The 18,372-nt window shown below is 52.8% G+C and overlaps 3 protein-coding genes across 3 annotated transcripts; 1 reads left to right on the top strand and 2 right to left on the bottom strand.

Annotated features, from left to right (window-relative positions):
- On the top strand, positions 1-3,232 carry LOC136939581 (protein phosphatase methylesterase 1-like; the record flags this gene model as incomplete). Its single annotated transcript, XM_067232177.1, is given in 7 exon segments — positions 1-32; positions 437-566; positions 682-802; positions 1,704-1,748; positions 2,356-2,420; positions 2,829-2,896; positions 3,074-3,232. Coding segments are annotated over 7 exon segments (486 nt in total), but the record flags the coding sequence as incomplete, so codon positions are not given.
- A 2,583-nt stretch (positions 3,233-5,815) lies between these two features.
- Positions 5,816-11,439, bottom strand: LOC136939582 (RING finger protein 150-like). The gene is given in 8 exon segments (XM_067232179.1): positions 5,816-6,808; positions 7,219-7,459; positions 7,677-7,773; positions 7,986-8,068; positions 8,375-8,446; positions 8,589-8,839; positions 10,698-10,993; positions 10,995-11,439. Coding segments are annotated over 8 exon segments (1,317 nt in total). The 5' UTR covers positions 11,153-11,439; the 3' UTR covers positions 5,816-6,689.
- A 315-nt stretch (positions 11,440-11,754) lies between these two features.
- LOC136939580 (type II inositol 3,4-bisphosphate 4-phosphatase-like) lies at positions 11,755-18,257 on the bottom strand. Its single transcript, XM_067232176.1, is given in 15 exon segments — positions 11,755-12,040; positions 12,946-12,965; positions 12,967-13,101; positions 13,409-13,530; positions 13,623-13,720; positions 14,137-14,259; positions 15,015-15,141; positions 15,223-15,346; positions 15,459-15,625; positions 15,923-16,052; positions 16,192-16,276; positions 16,323-16,408; positions 16,543-16,598; positions 16,601-16,704; positions 18,106-18,257. Coding segments are annotated over 15 exon segments (1,632 nt in total). The 5' UTR covers positions 18,228-18,257; the 3' UTR covers positions 11,755-11,907.
- Positions 18,258-18,372: the final 115 nt, after the last annotated feature.

Here is an 18,372-nt window from a genome sequence, read left to right as displayed (position 1 = left end):
GCTAGGGTTTCAGTGGTGGGACAGGTGAAGAGGTACTGTCTGTCTGTCTCTCTGTCTGTCTGTCTGTCTGTCTCTCTGTCTCTCTGTCTCTCTGTCTCTCTGTCTCTCTGTCTGTCTGTCTGTCTGTCTCTCTGTCTCTCTGTCTCTCTGTCTCTCTGTCTCTCTGTCTGTCTGTCTGTCTGTCTCTCTGTCTCTCTGTCTGTCTGTCTGTCTGTCTGTCTGTCTCTCTGTCTCTCTGTCTCTCTGTCTGTCTGTCTGTCTGTCTGTCTGTCTGTCTGTCTTTCTGTCTCTCTGTCTCTCTATCTGTCTGTCTGTCTCTCTGTCTCTCTGTCTCTCTGTCTCTCTGTCTGTCTGTCTCTCTGTCTCTCTGTCTGTCTGTCTGTCTCTGGATCCTCCTTCCAATCTTCACACACTCTCATGGTCTCTCCTCTCCTAGGTGTGAGGTGACCGAGGGTGACCAATCAGAACTCAGTCTTGTGAGTGAGGTGGTTGTCGAGGGCAACCAGGAAGTTCCGGATCAGAACCAGATCAAAGAGAAGACAGCTGCTGAGGTACCTGAGGCAGAGGTATGAGAACACACACACACACACACGCCATACATTAAGGGTTCTAATTGTGTGTGTGTACGGTATGTGTGTGGTGTGTGTGTGTGTGTGTGGCATGCGTGCGTGTGTGCATCAGGCAGGAGTGTATCGCTGGCGTATTGACCTGTCTAAAGCAGAGAAGTACTGGGATGGCTGGTTCAGAGGCATCTCCAACCTGTTCCTGGGATGCAACCTGCCCAAGCTGCTGTTGCTGTCAGGTACACACACACACACACACTCTCTGTTGCTGTCAGGTACACACACACACACACACACACTCTCTGTTGCTGTCAGGTACACACACACACACACACTCTCTGTTGCTGTCAGGTACACACACACACTCTCTGTTGCTGTCAGGTACACACACACACACACACACACACACACTCTCTGTTGCTGTCAGGTACACACACACACACTCTCTGCTGCTGTCAGGTACACACACACACACACACACACACACACACACTCTGCTGCTGTCAGGTACACACACACACACACACACACACACACACTCTCTGTTGCTGTCAGGTACACACACACACACACACTCTCTGTTGCTGTCAGGTACACACACACACACACACACACTCTGTTGCTGTCAGGTACACACACACACACACACACTCTGTTGCTGTCAGGTACACACACACACACACTCTCTGCTGTTGTCAGGTACACACACACTCACACTCTCTGCTGTTGTCAGGTACACACACACTCTCTGCTGCTGTCAGGTACACACACACACACACACACACACTCTGCTGTTGTAAGGTACACACACACACACACACACTCTCTGCTGTTGTCAGGTACACACACACACACACACACACACTCTGCTGTTGTCAGGTACACACACACACACACTCACACTCTCTGCTGTTGTCAGGTACACACACACACACACTCACACTCTCTGCTGTTGTCAGGTACACACACACACACTCTCTCTGCTGTTGTCAGGTACACACACACACACTGTAGCTTTCAGGTAGTGGTGGTTTGGATGATTAACTGGTTACATGACAAGATAGCATGGATCAGGGTGAAACAGCTGATTGGGTCATTAACTGTGTGTGTATGCGTTTGTGCATGTGCGTGTGTGTGTAGGTGTAAATAGGTTGGACAGGTCCCTCACTATAGGCCAAATGCAAGGTAAGACTGTCTCTGAAAGCAGTTTGACACACAGACACACACCCTCCCACACACAGACACACACACCCTCCCACACACAGACACACACACCCTCCCACACACAGACACACACACACACACCCACACAGACACACACACACCCTTGGGCAGTAAAGCAGTGTTGAGGGACACCTGGTCTTGTCAGTCAACAGCTCCCAGAGCTGACAGCTGAGGGAGGGAGGGAGGAGAGGGAGGGAGGGGGGAGAGGGAGGAGGGAGGGGAGGGAGGGAGGGAGGGGAGAGAGGGAGAGAGGGAGGGGAGGAGAGGGAGGGACTGGGAGACTGCTAGAGGGAGGGAGATGGAGGAGGGTGAAAGAGATAGAAAGGAACCAAGCAAAGGAGAGAGAGGAAAGGAGATACATAATAAGAAAGGGAGGGAGAGAGATTAAATTTCTTGTTTGTGCAAACTTACTTGGCAAATAAAGCTGTTTCTGATTTCTGAGAGAAAAAGAGAAAGAGAGAGATATAGATTGAGAGGAAGGGCGGGAGAGAGAGAGAAAGAAAGAAAGGGAAGAAGAGATATAGATTGAGAGAGAGAACATTTTTGATCGGGTGTCTTCTTCTTCCAGGTAAATTCATGATGCAGGTGCTGCCCCATTGTGGCCATGCAGTGCATGAGGACACACCAGAAAAAGTATGACATCACCTACATCTGACTGTGTAAAGCAGGGGCCAGATAATTATTCCTTTCTTTAATGTGGGGCTGGGTCGGTCTGTAACAGACATGTGCCGGAGTGACTACCAGTATTATTGTGGAGATGTTATTATTCATTTAGATGTATTTATTATGCTAGATTAGTTTATTATTTTGTTATGCACCGTATAAAAAGAGCATTATTACCATCGTAATTACCTTTTTTCATATTCTACAGTTTTTTGTTTTGTTCTTGTCTTGTGTGTGTCTCTAGCATTGTTCAGAGGGCCGGCCCAAATGTATCTGTCTGAACCGGGGACCCCTGATGTAAAGCATCACCTACATCATTGTGTTAGTGTGTGAGAGAGATTCACCTTTACATTTAATGTGTGTGTGTGTGTGTTGCAGGTGGCTGATGCTCTGGCTAGTTACCTGTTGAGACACAAGTTTGCTGAGGCGAGGGGAGACACCAAGAGGTGAAAGACACCTGGACAGAAACCAGGCTAACATGCTAACATGCTATCATGGTAACATTCTATTGTACTGATAAGCTAACATGTTATTGTACAGACAAGTTATCATACTTAAAAGCTGTCTTTCATACTGACAAGCTAACAAGCTAATCCTCCTCTTCTCACCCCTCTTTGGTCCAGTGCCTCCTATCCCTTCACACGATGAACACCCTCGTTTCATCACCTCCACCACCTCTCTACAGCCTCCACCACCTGCATCTCCAGCCACCACCCACCCCCTCCCTCTCTCCCCAGCCTCCCTCTCCCCCCCAGCCTCCCTCTCCCCCCAGCCTCCCTCTCTCCCCAGCCTCCACCACCTGCATCTCCAGCCACCACCCCCCCCCCCCTCCCTTCTCCTTCCTTCCCTCCCTCTCTCCCCAGCCTCCCTCTCCCCCCAGCCTCCCTCTCCCCCCAGCCTCCCTCTCCCCAGTCCTCCCTCACCCCCCAGCCTCCCCTCCCCCCAGCCTCCCTCTCCCCCCCAGCCTCCCCTCTCCCCAGCCTCCCCTCTCCCCAGCCTCCCTCTCTCCTCAGCCTCACACACAGGAAGCCCTGGAAAGTTTCTATCCAGCCTTGCAGAGAATAGGATTATTAAATGGTTAGGTTGCAAATAGAATGTGTGTTTGCTAATCCCAGATGTGTCAGTTGTTTTGTACCATATATACCAGGTATTCTCTTCTGACACACACAGACACACTCACTCACTCTAGAACCCTGACCTGAATTATGTGACATGTAGAATACCAGATGATAATAAAGATGTTTTAAATCTGTCTGTTTGTTGTGTCCCTAATCAAACATCACAGAGTAACTACACACCAAAACCATGTGACTGGTTGTGTTCATGGAACACTCCCACCCAAAATGATCCAAAACTCCCATCAACAACATTTCACCAGAATTGTTTTGAAAACATGAAAGTGCTGGAGAGGGTTGAAACTAGGGTGTGTAGTGACTCTAGCAAGTCAATAATAAGAAGAGCTTTTGTTTAAAAAAAACAACAACTTGCAATTAAGTTTATTGAAACTCAGAGTCAAGCTGACTGACAACGCGTGCGACACCTTACATATTAAACACTGCTATCACGCCTGCTATGTACACCAGGGCGTGTGCACACACAGGTCAGTCATACGTCTGGTTATCCTCAAGACCATAGAAACCAACCCCACAACATGGCAAACTGGTTACCACGGTTCCTGACACATCCAAATGGGGCCGTTGTCACGACAATGACTCTGGGGTAACCATGTTTTGCCAGCCCGGTGCAGCCCAGGTGGGTGGAGTTTCTCTCTTTTGGACTTTTGCCTTAAAAATAAAAAAAAGTACAATTTAAAACTATCCTCATCCACCCGAGCTGCCCTTAGTACTAACGTACCTTCTCATAAAGTGCATCACAGGAACCAATCAGAGAGGAGATATGAACAACAAGCAGGAGCTGAAATAGGAGCATACAAGCAGCTCAGAGGACATCATTACTGCAGGTCCTGGCAGCTCAGAGGACATCATTACTGCAGGTCCTGGCAGCTCAGAGGACATCATTACTGCAGGTCCTGGCAGCTCAGAGGACATCATTACTGCAGGTCCTGGCAGCTCAGAGGACATCATTACTGCAGGTCCTGGCAGCTCAGAGGACATCATTACTGCAGGTCCTGGCAGCTCAGAGGACATCATTACTGCAGGTCCTGGCAGCTCAGAGGACATCATTACTGCAGGTCCTGGCAGCTCAGAGGACATCATTACTGCAGGTCCTGGCAGCTCAGAGGACATCATTACTGCAGGTGCTGGCAGCTCAGAGGACATCATTACTGCAGGTCCTGGCAGCTCAGAGGACATCATTACTGCAGGTCCTGGCAGCTCAGAGGACATCATTACTGCAGGTCCTGGCAGCTCAGAGGAAATCATTACTGCAGGTCCTGGCAGCTCAGAGGACATCATTACTGCAGGTCCTGGCAGCTCAGAGGACATCATTACTGCAGGTCCTGGCAGCTCAGAGGACATCATTACTGCAGGTCCTGGCAGCTCAGAGGGATGCTAGGAGGCTCCTACGTCCTACAGTTCTGCCAAGGCAAGTCAGCCTCCGTCCACAGGAAGTCAGCCTCCGTCCACAGGAAGTCAGCCTCCGTCCACAGGAAGTTAGGATCCGTCCTACAGGAAGTTAGGATCCGTCCTACAGGAAGTTAGGATCCGTCCTACAGGAAGTTAGGACCAGGAAGTTCTGTACCATCTGATCAACTCTGCTGGGGGGGGGGGGGGGCGGAACAGTCACAAATCACCAGCACTCCTAATCAGGGGGATCAGGTTAATCAATAACACTGAGTGGGATTACAAAAATAAACATTCTAATCCTCTGATATCAAAATAGTAGACAACTCTCTCCCTCCCCCTCTCTCTGTTTCTGTGTTAAGGTGTTAAGGTGTTGGTTAGGCTCGACTACATGTCTGTAACCTTCAAAAGATAACCTTACAAAAGATAAAAACAAGCCACTTCCTGTTGGCTCAACCTAACACAGAACACCTCATGATTCTAAGCTCTGCCTATGCTACCTCATGATTGGTTGTGGGAACTGTGTCTCCACCCACAATATTCCACGCAACCAGGTTGGTTGGCTTCTAAACCTCAGAGGCCCTGGTTGGCTCCTGATTGGTCACTGAAAGATACTGCTATGGTAACCAACTGCTATGGTAACCATCTCCTATTGGTCAGAACACTTAAACAAGTTACAAATCAACAAATTGCCATGTCGAGGACCCTAGAATGTTTTGTGATTGTCACCAGGGGCTGTCTACAGAGCTGCCTGTATAAAAAGGCATTTCATTCACATCTACAGACGCACTTCTGACACACTAACAAACAAGGCAGCTGTCTCACACAAACAGGGAGGCGAGAGAAAAAAGAAAAACACTTTAAATACATGGTATAGATATAGGATCTAGGTTAATATTCACATATAAACCAGAAAATACTGTAGTTCAATACAACACTGGTGTGTAACCATGGCAACACCATGTGGTTCACTGTTACAATGTTACAGTCCATTTCTAGGTCAAAAACACAGGAAGAAAAGAAAAAGATGTCAGCCTGGCACATTGTACTAAGTCTCCCAGAGTCCTTAGCGCCCTTTTCACAATAAAAGTCCAGGCCAAAAAAGGAATGCAGTTCTAGTTTGGTGTTCGATTAGATCAGGTGAAAATCCTGTAAGTGTGTCCAGGTGAGTCAGGTGTGTCCAGGTGAGTCAGGTGTGTCCAGGTGAGTCAGGTGTGTCCAGGTGAGTCAGGTGTGTCCAGGTAAGTCAGGTGTGTCCAGGTGAGTCTGTGTTCCAGACCCCCATCCAGGTGAGTCTGTGTTCCAGACCCCCATCCAGGTGAGTCTGTGTTCCAGACCCCCATCCAGGTGAGTCTGTGTTCCAGACCCCCATCCAAGTGAGTCTGTGTTCCAGACCCCCATCCAAGTGAGTCTGTGTTCCAGACCTCCATCCAAGTGAGTCTGTGTTCCAGACCCCCATCCAGGTGAGTCTGTGTTCCAGACCCCCATCCAGGTGAGTCTGTGTTCCAGACCCCCATCCAGGTGAGTCGGTGTACAGGTAAACACACCTTCTGAAGGGCCCACCTGGACAGGGTCAGCCTAGGTGATCTCCTCCAACATCCAGCCAGGTGAGGTCTCAGGTAAGCATGTTCATGTCAACAGTCTGTTCCTGTCTCTCTCTGGCCCGGCCCCAGCCATCCCGGCCCCAGCCATCCCGGCCGCCCGACCAGCCCCCCCCTCAGGACTTCTCTCCAGGGAGGGGCGACCCCAAAGACAGCTCCTCGTCCGACAGGCCCGTTTCCACGGCGATCACCAGGGAGGCCAGGGAGGCACTGCTGGCCATTGGCTGGAGCTCACCTTTGGGGCGGAACAAGAGGAGGAGTCTTAGACAGGTAGAGAGAGGGTTGTACCAACAGCTGTGTTTAAGACAGCTGTGTGTTAGATGTGTGTTACCTGTGTGTGTGTATGTGTTACCTGTGTGTGTGTATGTGTTACCTGTGTGTGTGTATGTGTTACCTGTGTGTGTGTATGTGTTACCTGTGTGTGTGTATGTGTTACCTGTGTGTGTGTGTTACCTGTGTGTGTGTGTTACCTGTGTGTGTGTGTTACCTGAGTGTGTGTGTTACCTGTGTGTGTGTGTGTGTTACCTGTGTGTGTGTGTTACCTGTGTGTGTATGTTACCTGTGTGTGTGTGTGTTACCTTGTGTGTGTGTGTTACCTGTGTGTGTGTGTTACCTGTGTGTGTGTGTTACCTGTGTGTGTGTTACCTGTGTGTGTGTCAGTGGTGGCGGTTACAGGTGACTCCCTCAGAGTGTCAGGGTCGTGGTAGTCCTGCGGAAGCCCCACCCTCCTCACCCCCGGGTCCAGAACCCCCCCCTCCCCCTCGCCCAGGGCCCCCTCGCTGGAGCCCCCCGACACCAGCACCTCCAGCGCCAGCCCCCCCACCCCCCCGCCCCCCAGGGAGGCCTCGTACTCCAGGGGGAGGTCGTCCAGGCAGTCTGCATTCAACTGTGGGAGGTGAAGGAGGTGGGAAGAGGATAGGTGATTCATTTACATGACTCTTGTCCTCCTGTCTGACTCCTGTCTGACTCCTGTCTGACTCCTGTCTGACTCCTGTCTGACTCCTGTCTGACTCCTGTCTGACTCCTGTCTGACTCCTGTCTGACTCCTGTCTGTCTCCAGTGTAACTCCTATCTGACTCCTATATTTCCCCAGTCTGACTCACAGCGATGCCCAGGGCCTTCAGGATGTTCATCTTGCACATGGGGCAGGTACGGTGGTCCTGCAGCCAGGGGTCCACACAGCCCCTGTGGAACACATGTCTGGAGGGGGGAGAGAGAGGGGAGAAAGAGGGGGGAGAGACGGGGAGAGAGAGAGAGGGGGGGGGAGAGAGAGAGAGGGGGGAGAGAGAGAGAGGGGGGGAGAGAGAGGGGGAAGAGAGAGAACAAGGGAGGAGAGGAGGAGGGGAGAGAGGGGGCAGGTGATTCCAGGGTTCTCCATGGCAGTTCTAAGGAGAACTTTGAGAACATGTTACCTGCAGGGCAGAACTCTGACCACGTCGTTGGGCTTGTAACCCTCGATGCACACGGCACAGTTATCAAAGTCTGGCTCCGCCTCCTGGAACACACACAGCACAGTTATCAAAGTCTGGCTCCGCCTCCTGGAACACACACAGCACAGTTATCAAAGTCTGGCTCCGCCTCCTGGAACACACACAGCACAGTTATCAAAGTCTGGCTCCGCCTCCTGGAACACACACAGCACAGTTATCAAAGTCTGGCTCCGCCTCCTGGAACACACACAGCACAGTTATCAAAGTCTGGCTCCGCCTCCTGGAACACACACACATCATACACAGTGTGTGTGTGTGTGCTGGTAAGGGGGTCTTACCTGGTGTGTGTGTGTGTGTGTGCTGGTTCGTACCTGGTCTCCCTTCCTGATGGTGCGTATCTGCAGTTTACTGATGGCCTTCTTAGCTGCGTCCCCCAGGCGTCTCTGTGGATAGAGAGGCAGACAAGTGTCAATCAGAACTGTGTGTGTGTGTACACCTGGCTGTGTGTGTGTGTGTGTACCTGATGTGTGTGTGTGTACCTGATGTGTGTGTGTGTGGACCTGCTGTGTGTGTGTAGGTGTGTACCTGGTTGCGGTCGCGGGCGTTGGCGTATCTGAACCTCTGGATGTAGTAGAAGACGAGCCAGGCGAGGGAGATGATCATCAGCACGATGAACGAGATGGACACGAACACCACCGACGTCCTGCTCACGTACTTCTGCAGGTTACGTGTTCCTATGGTGATGTGCATGGTTACCGTGACGTTACGCTCCAGCAGGGCGGCGACCTCGCGACCTTTAGGCTCCGGGATCATGATGGCTACCACGTCCCCCACCCCTGCAGGGAGAGAGGGAGGGTTTGAGAGTGTATGTGAGAGTGCAGAATGAAATCTTGTGACTAAGGCCTGACTTGGTATAAACACAACTCACACACACACACACACATCTCTCTTCAGACTCAACAGCCAGACAGGTCTTCTAGAACTCTGGTGTTCCCAAACCAGACAGAACACAGAGGCAGTGTGTGTGTGCGCTTCATGGTTGCCGTGGCAGCGGCCTGGCGACAAAGCCGGGATTGGCTGGGTTGTGAAATTCCCTGAGAATGTTCTGGAATGCTGGGAACGATTCCAGGAATGTTCCAGGTGTCCACCTGGCCCCCTACACACACTGTACACACACACTGTACACACACACACACACACTGTACACCTGGCCCCCTACACACACACTGTACACCTGGCCCCCTACACACACTGTACACACACACACACTGTACACACACACACACACACACTGTACACCTGGCCCCCTACACACACACTGTACACCTGGCCCCCTACACACACACTGTACACCTGGCCCCCTACACACACACACACACACACACACTGTCCACCTGGCCCCCTACACACACTGTACACACACACACACTGTACACCTGGCCCCCTACACACACACTGTACACCTGGCCCCCTACACACACACACACACACACACACACACTGTCCACCTGGCCCCCTACACACACACACACACACACACACACACACTGTCCACCTGGCCCCCTACACACACTGTACACACACACACACTGTACACCTGGCCCCCTACACACACACTGTACACCTGGCCCCCTACACACACACACACACTGTCCACCTGGCCCCCTACACACACACACTGTACACCTGGCCCCCTACACACACACACACACACACACACACACACACTGTCCACCTGGCCCCCTACACGCACACACACACTGTCCACCTGGCCCCCTACACACACACACACACACACTGTACACCTGGCCCCCTACACTGTTATTACACACACACACACTGTACACCTGGCCCCCTACACTGTTATTACACACACACACACACACACACACATTCTGTACACACACACACAGACACACACAGTAGAAGGACATGTTGGACCATGTCTCTTCAGACCAGGGAGGAACTGGAACGCTCTCAGCATCTGAGCTGCAGCTGGGGAGGAGAGAGACTGGAGTCTAACACACACACACACACCACACAGCTGTGGGACATGGTGTTACACCATCACAGCTGTGTGGTGTGTGTGTGTGTGGAGGATCTCCTCACCCCCCCCCCCCCACACACACACACACACCACACAGCACCCAATGGTCTGACTGTGACCCACACACTAGATCAATCACTGTGCCTAAAAATATACTTATGATCAATGTGACACACTCTGATAGCTAGCTAGCTAGGTCCATCCGCATATCCCAGGTGTGTGTGTGTGTGACGGTGGCTCACCTGAGGGGGGCATGGGGGCTCACCTGAGGGGGGCATGGGGACTCACCTGAGGGGGCATGGGGGCTCACCTGAGGGGGCATGGGGGCTCACCTGAGGGGGGCATGGGGGCTCACCTGAGGGGGCATGGGGGCTCACCTGAGGGGGGCATGGGGGCTCACCTGAGGGGGCATGGGGGCTCACCTGAGGGGGCATGGGGGCTCACCTGAGGGGGGCATGGGGGCTCACCTGAGGGGGCATGGGGGCTCACCTGAGGGGGGCATGGGGGCTCACCTGAGGGGGCATGGGGGCTCACCTGAGGGGGGCATGGGGGCTCACCTGAGGGGGCATGGGGGCTCACCTGAGGGGGGGCATGGGGACTCACCTGAGGGGGCATGGGGGCTCACCTGAGGGGGCATGGGGGCTCACCTGAATGGGGCATGGTGATCGTGTCGTTGGCGTTAGTGGATCCCACGTTGAATATGACGATGGCGGACGCGTTCTGACTTGCAGCGTGGCGGATCTTCTCCTTGTACGAGCAGTTACCGTGAGATATTAAAGCGATCCACGAGCTGGCGTGAGCGGGCACCGAGAACCGGGTGTTGGGGTCGCAGGCTTGTCTGTCGTGCGGGACAGCCGGTAGCACGACAACTCCGCGGGCGTCACGTTTTAAAGAGTGTTCCCCGTAGCGTCCACACTCCGTTTTCTCGGACCGTGCCTCCGCGGTCGCGGGGGTCCATGTAGCTGATGTTTACAAACGCCGTGTACCACTCCTCGCGCTCGGCCACGGTGAAATCCAGACATAGCAGATGGACGAAGCAGAAGGAGACGAGCCAGGTTGACAAGGCCAGGCTGCGGCACGCCTGCATCAGCGACACGGCCATGGCTCCGCTCGGTGAGATTCGGTCGGTAGAACGGTCCTGGAGCAGCACGGCTAACGGCACCGCCTACTCCATAGCGGATGTTTAGCTAGCGCTGTGCGCCCTGCGAGCTCCCTTTGTGCGCTGTCCGTCTACGTCGCGTTGCAGCTCGAAGCCATTTCCAAAAGCTCCTGAATTTACGAGACCGTATCTACCGCGGCCCGGAAAACACCGCCTGCTCCGACCATGACACCGTCCTTTAACCGTTGCAGAAACGTGAACGTCAATAGGAAAGTGTAGTTTGTAAAAGTTCCTGGCTTGTATTGTTGTGAGCTGGTCAGATATTGTCTACTTGTCTGTGGGCCGCTTGTTTTGGCTGGGACAGGGGAACGGTGTGTAGAACGAGGAGGCGGATTCCAGGGCTGCGCCACCTAGCGGTGTGGCATGCTTAGGACATGTATCAAAACCAGAATGTAAATTAATAAATGTAATCAATGACTCAATGTATCACAACGGGGATATTCATGAATAAATTCATAATAACAATAATTGGAGTATGTGTGTGTGGGGAAGTCTCAAATCAGTTTGTTTGATTATTTAATTATGTATTTTTTATTTTGGGTAAAAACATATTTACAAGGTCCAGAAGGCTAACACACGAGACACTTTACAAAAGCACAGATTAGGTCACATGTTCATAGTCTGAGGTACATTTACACACTTCCTGTCATTCCCTCTCTCCTCTCTCTCGCTCCCCGCCCCCCCCCCCCCCCCCCTCTCTAGGACGCCGCCCTTCCGTAGGTGCCCTCCGGGGGGCGGTACAGTTTGGGGAAGGTGAGCAGCTGAACGCTGTTGAAGGCGTACTTCCTGCTGCAGATATTCTTCTGCACGTTCTCCATCCTGCAGCCCTCCCTGCCCACGCACACACACACACACACACACACACACACACAGATAAGCACACACACAGAGATACACACAGACTATAAACACACACACACACAGTGTTAGAGGGGCCGTGCCAGCAGCACCAGGCTGAGGAGGAGGAGCCAAACCACCAGCAGGTGGGCGGAGACTAGTAGCACCGCCAGGGAAGGGGGCGGGGCCTGGCCCTGGACACACCCCCCACACCCCCCAGGAGCCATCTGACCCCAGCCCTGTCGGGCACTGAGAGGGGGGGGGGGAGGCGAGACAGGGTTGGAGAGAGAAAGAGTGAGAGAAGGAAAGAGAAAAAGAGTGAGAGAGAGAGAAGGAAAGAGAGAAAGAGTGAGAGAGAGAGAAAGAAGGAAAGAGAGAAAGAGTGAGAGAGAGAGAAGGAAAGAGTGAGAGAGAGAGAAGGAAAGAGAAAAAGAGTGAGAGAGAGAGAAGGAAAGAGAGAAAGAGTGAGAGAGAGAGAAAGAAGGAACGAGTGAGAGAGAGAGAAGGAAAGAGTGAGAGAGAGAGAAGGAAAGAGAAAAAGAGTGAGAGAGAGAGAAGGAAAGAGAGAAAGAGTGAGAGAGAGAGAAAGAAGGAAAGAGAGAAAGAGTGAGAGAGAGAGAAGGAAAGAGTGAGAGAGAGAAGGAAAGAGAAAAAGAGTGAGAGAGAGAGAAGGAAAGAGAGAAAGAGCCAGGGAGAGAAAAGGAAAGAGAAAAGTGAGAGAAAGAGAAGGAAAGAGAGAAAGAGTGAGAGAGAGAAGGAAAGAGAGAAAGGGAAAGGAGAGAGGGAAGGAGAGAGAGGAGAGGTTAGTAGTTAGTTGTAAAGAAACAGAAAGCAGAAATCAAAGAAGCAGTGCAGAAGGGTCCACACACACACACACACCCACACACACACATCCTGACCTCCTCATGCAGTCCAGCGCGCCGGGGGAAGTGTTGGGGGCTGAGGTAGTGCTGCTGGCTGAGCACCCTAACCTGCTCCAGGGTGACAGACATGGAGGTGCGGTCCTTAGCACTCTTACAGCTGGTCAACCGGACCCCCCTCAGAGCCCTGCACACCTGCACACACACACACACACACACACACACACACACACACACACACACACACACACACACACACACACAGAGACACACAATTTGTTTCTGTATATTTTATTCACTCCTAGCACAAACTGGTGTTATCTCTAACCCCTAACCCTAATGTAACTCTATTCCCAAGACTTACCCTAAACCCCAAGAAAAAAACATTTGTTCTGGGGCAGCAAAAAGGATCCACAAGGTCTAGTTTTTCAAGTTTCACTTAGTTAAACAAGACTACTGACACACACACACCACACACCACACACACACACACACTCCTCACCTGAGCTGCCAGCCAGAGCACATCTGTGTTCTTCCTCCTCTTGCTCTGCAGACTGACCTGCAGAGACACCAGCACCTCCTCCACCTGCTCCACCTCCTCCACCTGCTCCACCTCCATACCACCTGCACAGCACAGAGACCATCAACACACACACCTGTGTGTGTGTGTGTGTGTGTGTGTGTGTGTGTGTGTGTGTGTGTGTGTGTGTACGTACAGACAGAGGGCAGTGTCTTCTTCAGTGTGTTGTAGTAGACCTTCAGAAGCTCAAAGCTCCTCTGGTTAATCCTGTCCTGAACAGAGCTGTCTCCAAACCTACACACACACACACACACACACAACACACACAGAAGTACTAAAGTTACTATTGGCTCAACCAAGGTGATGTACTCTGGAAGGATTTGAACCTGTGATCTCTAATCAACCTGTCTGAGGTGGCTGAGCGGTTAGGGAATCGGGCTAGTAATCTGAAGGTTGCCAGTACAATTCCCGGCCGTGCAAAATGACGTTGTGTCCTTGGGCAAGACACTTCACCCTACTTGCCTCGGGGGAATGTCCCTGTACTTACTGTAAGTTGCTCTGGATAAGAGCGTCTGCCAAATGAGTAAATGTGCTGTAACCACTATAGCCCATACATCAAGAGGGGTGTGTACTGAATGTGTACAGACAGCACTCGTGTGTGTGTGGTGTGTGTGTGGTGTGTGTGTGTGTGGTGTGTGTGTGGTGTGTACCTTTCAGCCAGACTCTGTTGCTGGTTGATTCCTATGTTGAAAAACACAGGATGAACTCTCACCAACTGCCCATCTCTGAGTTCCCACGGCAACGCCGCAAACGCATCCGGGGGCAAACGGAACCTGGACAACGATGTCATCCCCCCCTGGAGACGGAGAGCATTCAGCAGGAGTGTGTGTGTGTGTGTGTGTGTGTGTGTGTGTGTGTGTGTGTGTGTGTGTGTGTGTGTGTGTGTGTGTGGTGTGTGTGTGTGTGTGTGTGTGTGTGTGTGTGTGTGTGTGTGTGTGTGTGTGTGTGTGTGTGTGTGTGTGTGTGTGTGTGTGTGTGTGTGTGTGTGTGTGTGTGTGTGTAGGGGAGTCAGGTGGCTGAGCGGTGAGGGAGTCGGACTAGTAATCCGAAGGTTGCCAGTTCGATTCCCGGTCATGCCAACTGACGTTGTGTCCTTGGGCAAGGCACTTCACCCTACTTGCCTCGGGGGAATGTCCCTGTACTTACTGTAAGTCGCTCTGGATAAGAGCGTCTGCTAAATGACTAAATGTAAATGTAAATGTAAATGTGTACTGGGGGGAGGAAAGGCAGGGCTGCAGGGCAGGAGTGTGTGTGGTGTGTGTGTGTGTGTACTGGGGGGAGGAAAGGCAGGGCTGCAGGGCAGGAGTGTGTGTGTGTGTGTGTGTGTGTGTACTGGGGGGAGGAAAGGCAGGGCTGCAGGGCAGGAGTGTGTGTGTGTGTGTGTGTGTGTGTGTACTGGGGGGAGGAAAGGCAGGGCTGCAGGGCAGGAGTGTGTGTGTGTGTGTGTGTGTGTGTGTACTGGGGGGAGGAAAGGCAGGGCTGCAGGGCAGGAGTGTGTGTGTGTGTGTGTGTGTGTGTGTGTGTGTACCGGGGGGAGGAAAGGCAGGGCTGCAGGCTGCAGGGCAGGTCGTTCGTGGCCAGGCTGAGGCTGAAGGAGACTCTGTTCAGATCCATCACTCCTACCTCCATATCCTCCAGTATCCCCTGCTCGTCTCCTGCAAACACACACACACTACGCTAGGACACCTGGGTATGTACGGTGTGTGTGTGTGTGTATATTAGTGTGTGTGTCCTACCGTAGGTGCTCAGCAGTCCCTCGTACTGGACCAGGACCCCCTGCAGGTGGAGCTGCTGCAGAAACAGCTGATCCTGCAGACCTGAATACACACGCAGACACACCCCACACACCAGGGCAGACAGCTACACACACACACACACAACAGGGATGTCAGCTGAAGTGGCATTCGGAAGCATAAGAACACACACACACTCTCTCTGTCCACACACACTCTCTCTCCCCCCGGTGACTGACCGCCTGGCTGAACACAGCGTCTCTGCGCTGGGTGATGGGGGCTCCGGGGCAGCAGCGGTGCTCCCCCTGCAGGAGGAAGGCTGTCACAGCAGGCCGCGCCCACGCCTCCGCCTCCCCCACACAGTCCTGCAGGGTCACCACCAGGGGGAGCAGCTGGTCCCGCCAGCCTGGGGGAGGGGGGGGGGGGGGTGAGTCTGTGTGTGGTGTTGTGAGGCTCTGTGTGTGTGTGGTGTTGTGAGGCTCTGTGTGTGTGTGGTGTTGTGAGGCTCTGTGTGTGTGTGTGGTGTTGTGAGGCTCTGTGTGTGTGTGTGGTGTTGTGAGGCTCTGTGTGTGTGTGGTGTTGTGAGGCTCTGTGTGTGTGTGTGGTGTTGTGAGGCTATGTGTGTGTGTGTGGTGTTGTGAGGCTCTGTGTGTGTGTGTGGTGTTGTGATGCTCTGTGTGTGTGAAGGTGTGTTTGTGTGTACCGGTATTCTTTGTGTTGTCAGTTGACCCCTCTGATGTCACTTCCTGTGGTGTGTGATCTCTTTCCTGCAGTCTGTCCACCATCGCCACGATGCAGTTCAGACTCTTTGCTACATTAGCCCACACTCTGTCCTACACACACACACAGGAACATTAGACCAATATCCGTCTTACATTTAGTCATTTTTAGCAGACGCTCTTATCCAGAGCGACTTACAGTAAGTAAGTCTTACACACGCACACACGCACACACACACACACGCCAACTTGCCCAGTCCTCCTCGTCGTACTCCATGTCCTGGTGGGTAGAGTCCCGTTGCCGTAGCGATGGCGCTGCTACCTGATAGGAAGACTGCCTGTTAAGAGTGCCGTTGCCGGTGGTGACGGAGGCAGGACCATCACTGGGTTGGGCGGGGGCTAGTGGTGTGGAGAGCCAATAGGGAGCTTCGTACCAGATCGTCTTTGAGGACGTGGACAAACTGTCCTGTCTGCCAACAGAACGAGAGAGAGGTGTTTTTGTCTGACTGTGTGTGCGTGTGTGCATGTGTGCATGTGTGTGTGTGCGTGTGCATCCATGTGTGTGCATGTGTGCGTGTATGTGTGTGTGTGTGGTTGTGTGTACCGTGGCTGCCAGTCTGTCCAGAGCGCATAGCAGCAGGGAGGAGCAGAGCTCCAGGAGGCCTGCAGCAGCTCCTCAGCCTGCCCACAGAGGAGAGGCCTCAGCTGGGCCACACTGCCCAGCAGCTCCCTGGCCCTGGAGCTCTGCTCTGAGGACACACCCACACTGGGGGGGATGGATTGATAGATAGATAAAGAGAGAGGAGAGAGAGTAAGGGATCAAGAGAGAGAATGAAAGAGACAGAGAGAGAGAGGGAGAGCGACAGAGAGAGAGAGAGAGAGAGAGAGAGAGAGAAGAGAGAAGAGAGAGAGAGAGAGAGGGAGAGACAGAGAGAGACAGAGAGAGAGAGAGAGAGACAGAGAGAGAGAGAGAGAGACAGAGAGAGAGAGAGAGAGACAGAGAGAGAGACAGAGAGAGAGAGACAGAGAGAGAGAGACAGAGAGAGAGAGACAGAGAGAGAGAGAGAGAGAGACAGAGAGAGAGACAGAGAGAGAGAGAGAGAGAGAGAGAGACAGAGAGAGAGACAGAGAGAGAGAGAGACAGAGAGAGAGAGAGACAGAGAGAGAGAGAGAGAGACAGAGAGAGAGACAGAGAGAGAGAGAGACAGAGAGAGAGAGACAGAGAGAGAGAGACAGACGAGAGGAGAGAGAGACTGAGAGAGAGAGAGAGAGACAGAGAGAGAGACAGAGAGAGAGAGAGAGAGAGAGAGAGAGACAGAGAGAGAGAGACAGAGAGAGAGAGACGAGAGACAGAGAGAGAGAGACAGAGAGAGAGAGAGAGAGACAGAGAGAGACAGAGAGAGAGAGAGAGAGAGAGAGAGAGAGAGAGAGAGAGAGAGAGAGAGAGGAGAGAGAGAGAGAGAGGAGAGAGAGAGAGAGCAGTTAAAGGTGGTCCTCTTCTATAATCCCACAGGACAGAGGTTGTAGATTACACACAGATTTATAATCCTTGACTAACCCCACTGTTCGCCACACACACACCCCCACACACACCCTCACACCCACACAGACCCTCACACCCTCACACACCCTCACCACACCCCCCACACACACCCTCACACAGACCCTCACACCCACACAGACCCTCACACCCCCCACACCCTCACACACCCCCACACACCACCCTCACACAGACCCTCACACACCCTCACACACCCTCACACAGACCCTCACACCCTCACACACCCCCACACACACCCTCACACAGACCCTCACACCCACACACACCCACACCCCCACACACACACCCCCACACACACCCTCACACAGACCCTCACACCCTCACACACCCCCACACACACCCTCACACACACCCTCACACAGACCCTCACACCCACACACACCTACACCCCCACACACACCCCCACACACACCCTCACACAGACCCTCACACCCACACACACTCACACCCCCACACAGACCCTCACACCCTCACACAGACCCTCACACCCCCACACACACCCTCACACAGACCCTCACACCCCCACAGACCCTCACACCCCACACCCTCACACCCCCACACAACACCCTCACACAGACCCTCACACACCCCCACACACACCCTCACCTCCTGGCTGAGAGGAGTCTCTGTAGTCCTCCATGTTTGAAGCCCTGAGAGTGATCAGCTGCTGCTCCTACAGTGATTACCTCATACCACACACCTGCACACACACACACCACACACACCATACACACACCATACACACACACACCATACACACACACACCATACACACACACACACACCACACACACACCACACACACACACACCACACACCATACACACACATACACCATACACACAAACACCATACACACACACACACCATACA

Source organism: Osmerus mordax, unplaced genomic scaffold (genome assembly GCF_038355195.1).
Source record: "Osmerus mordax isolate fOsmMor3 unplaced genomic scaffold, fOsmMor3.pri Scaffold_248, whole genome shotgun sequence".
Taxonomy (NCBI): Eukaryota; Metazoa; Chordata; class Actinopteri; order Osmeriformes; family Osmeridae; genus Osmerus; species Osmerus mordax.
This window is presented reverse-complemented; position numbering and strand designations above follow the sequence as displayed.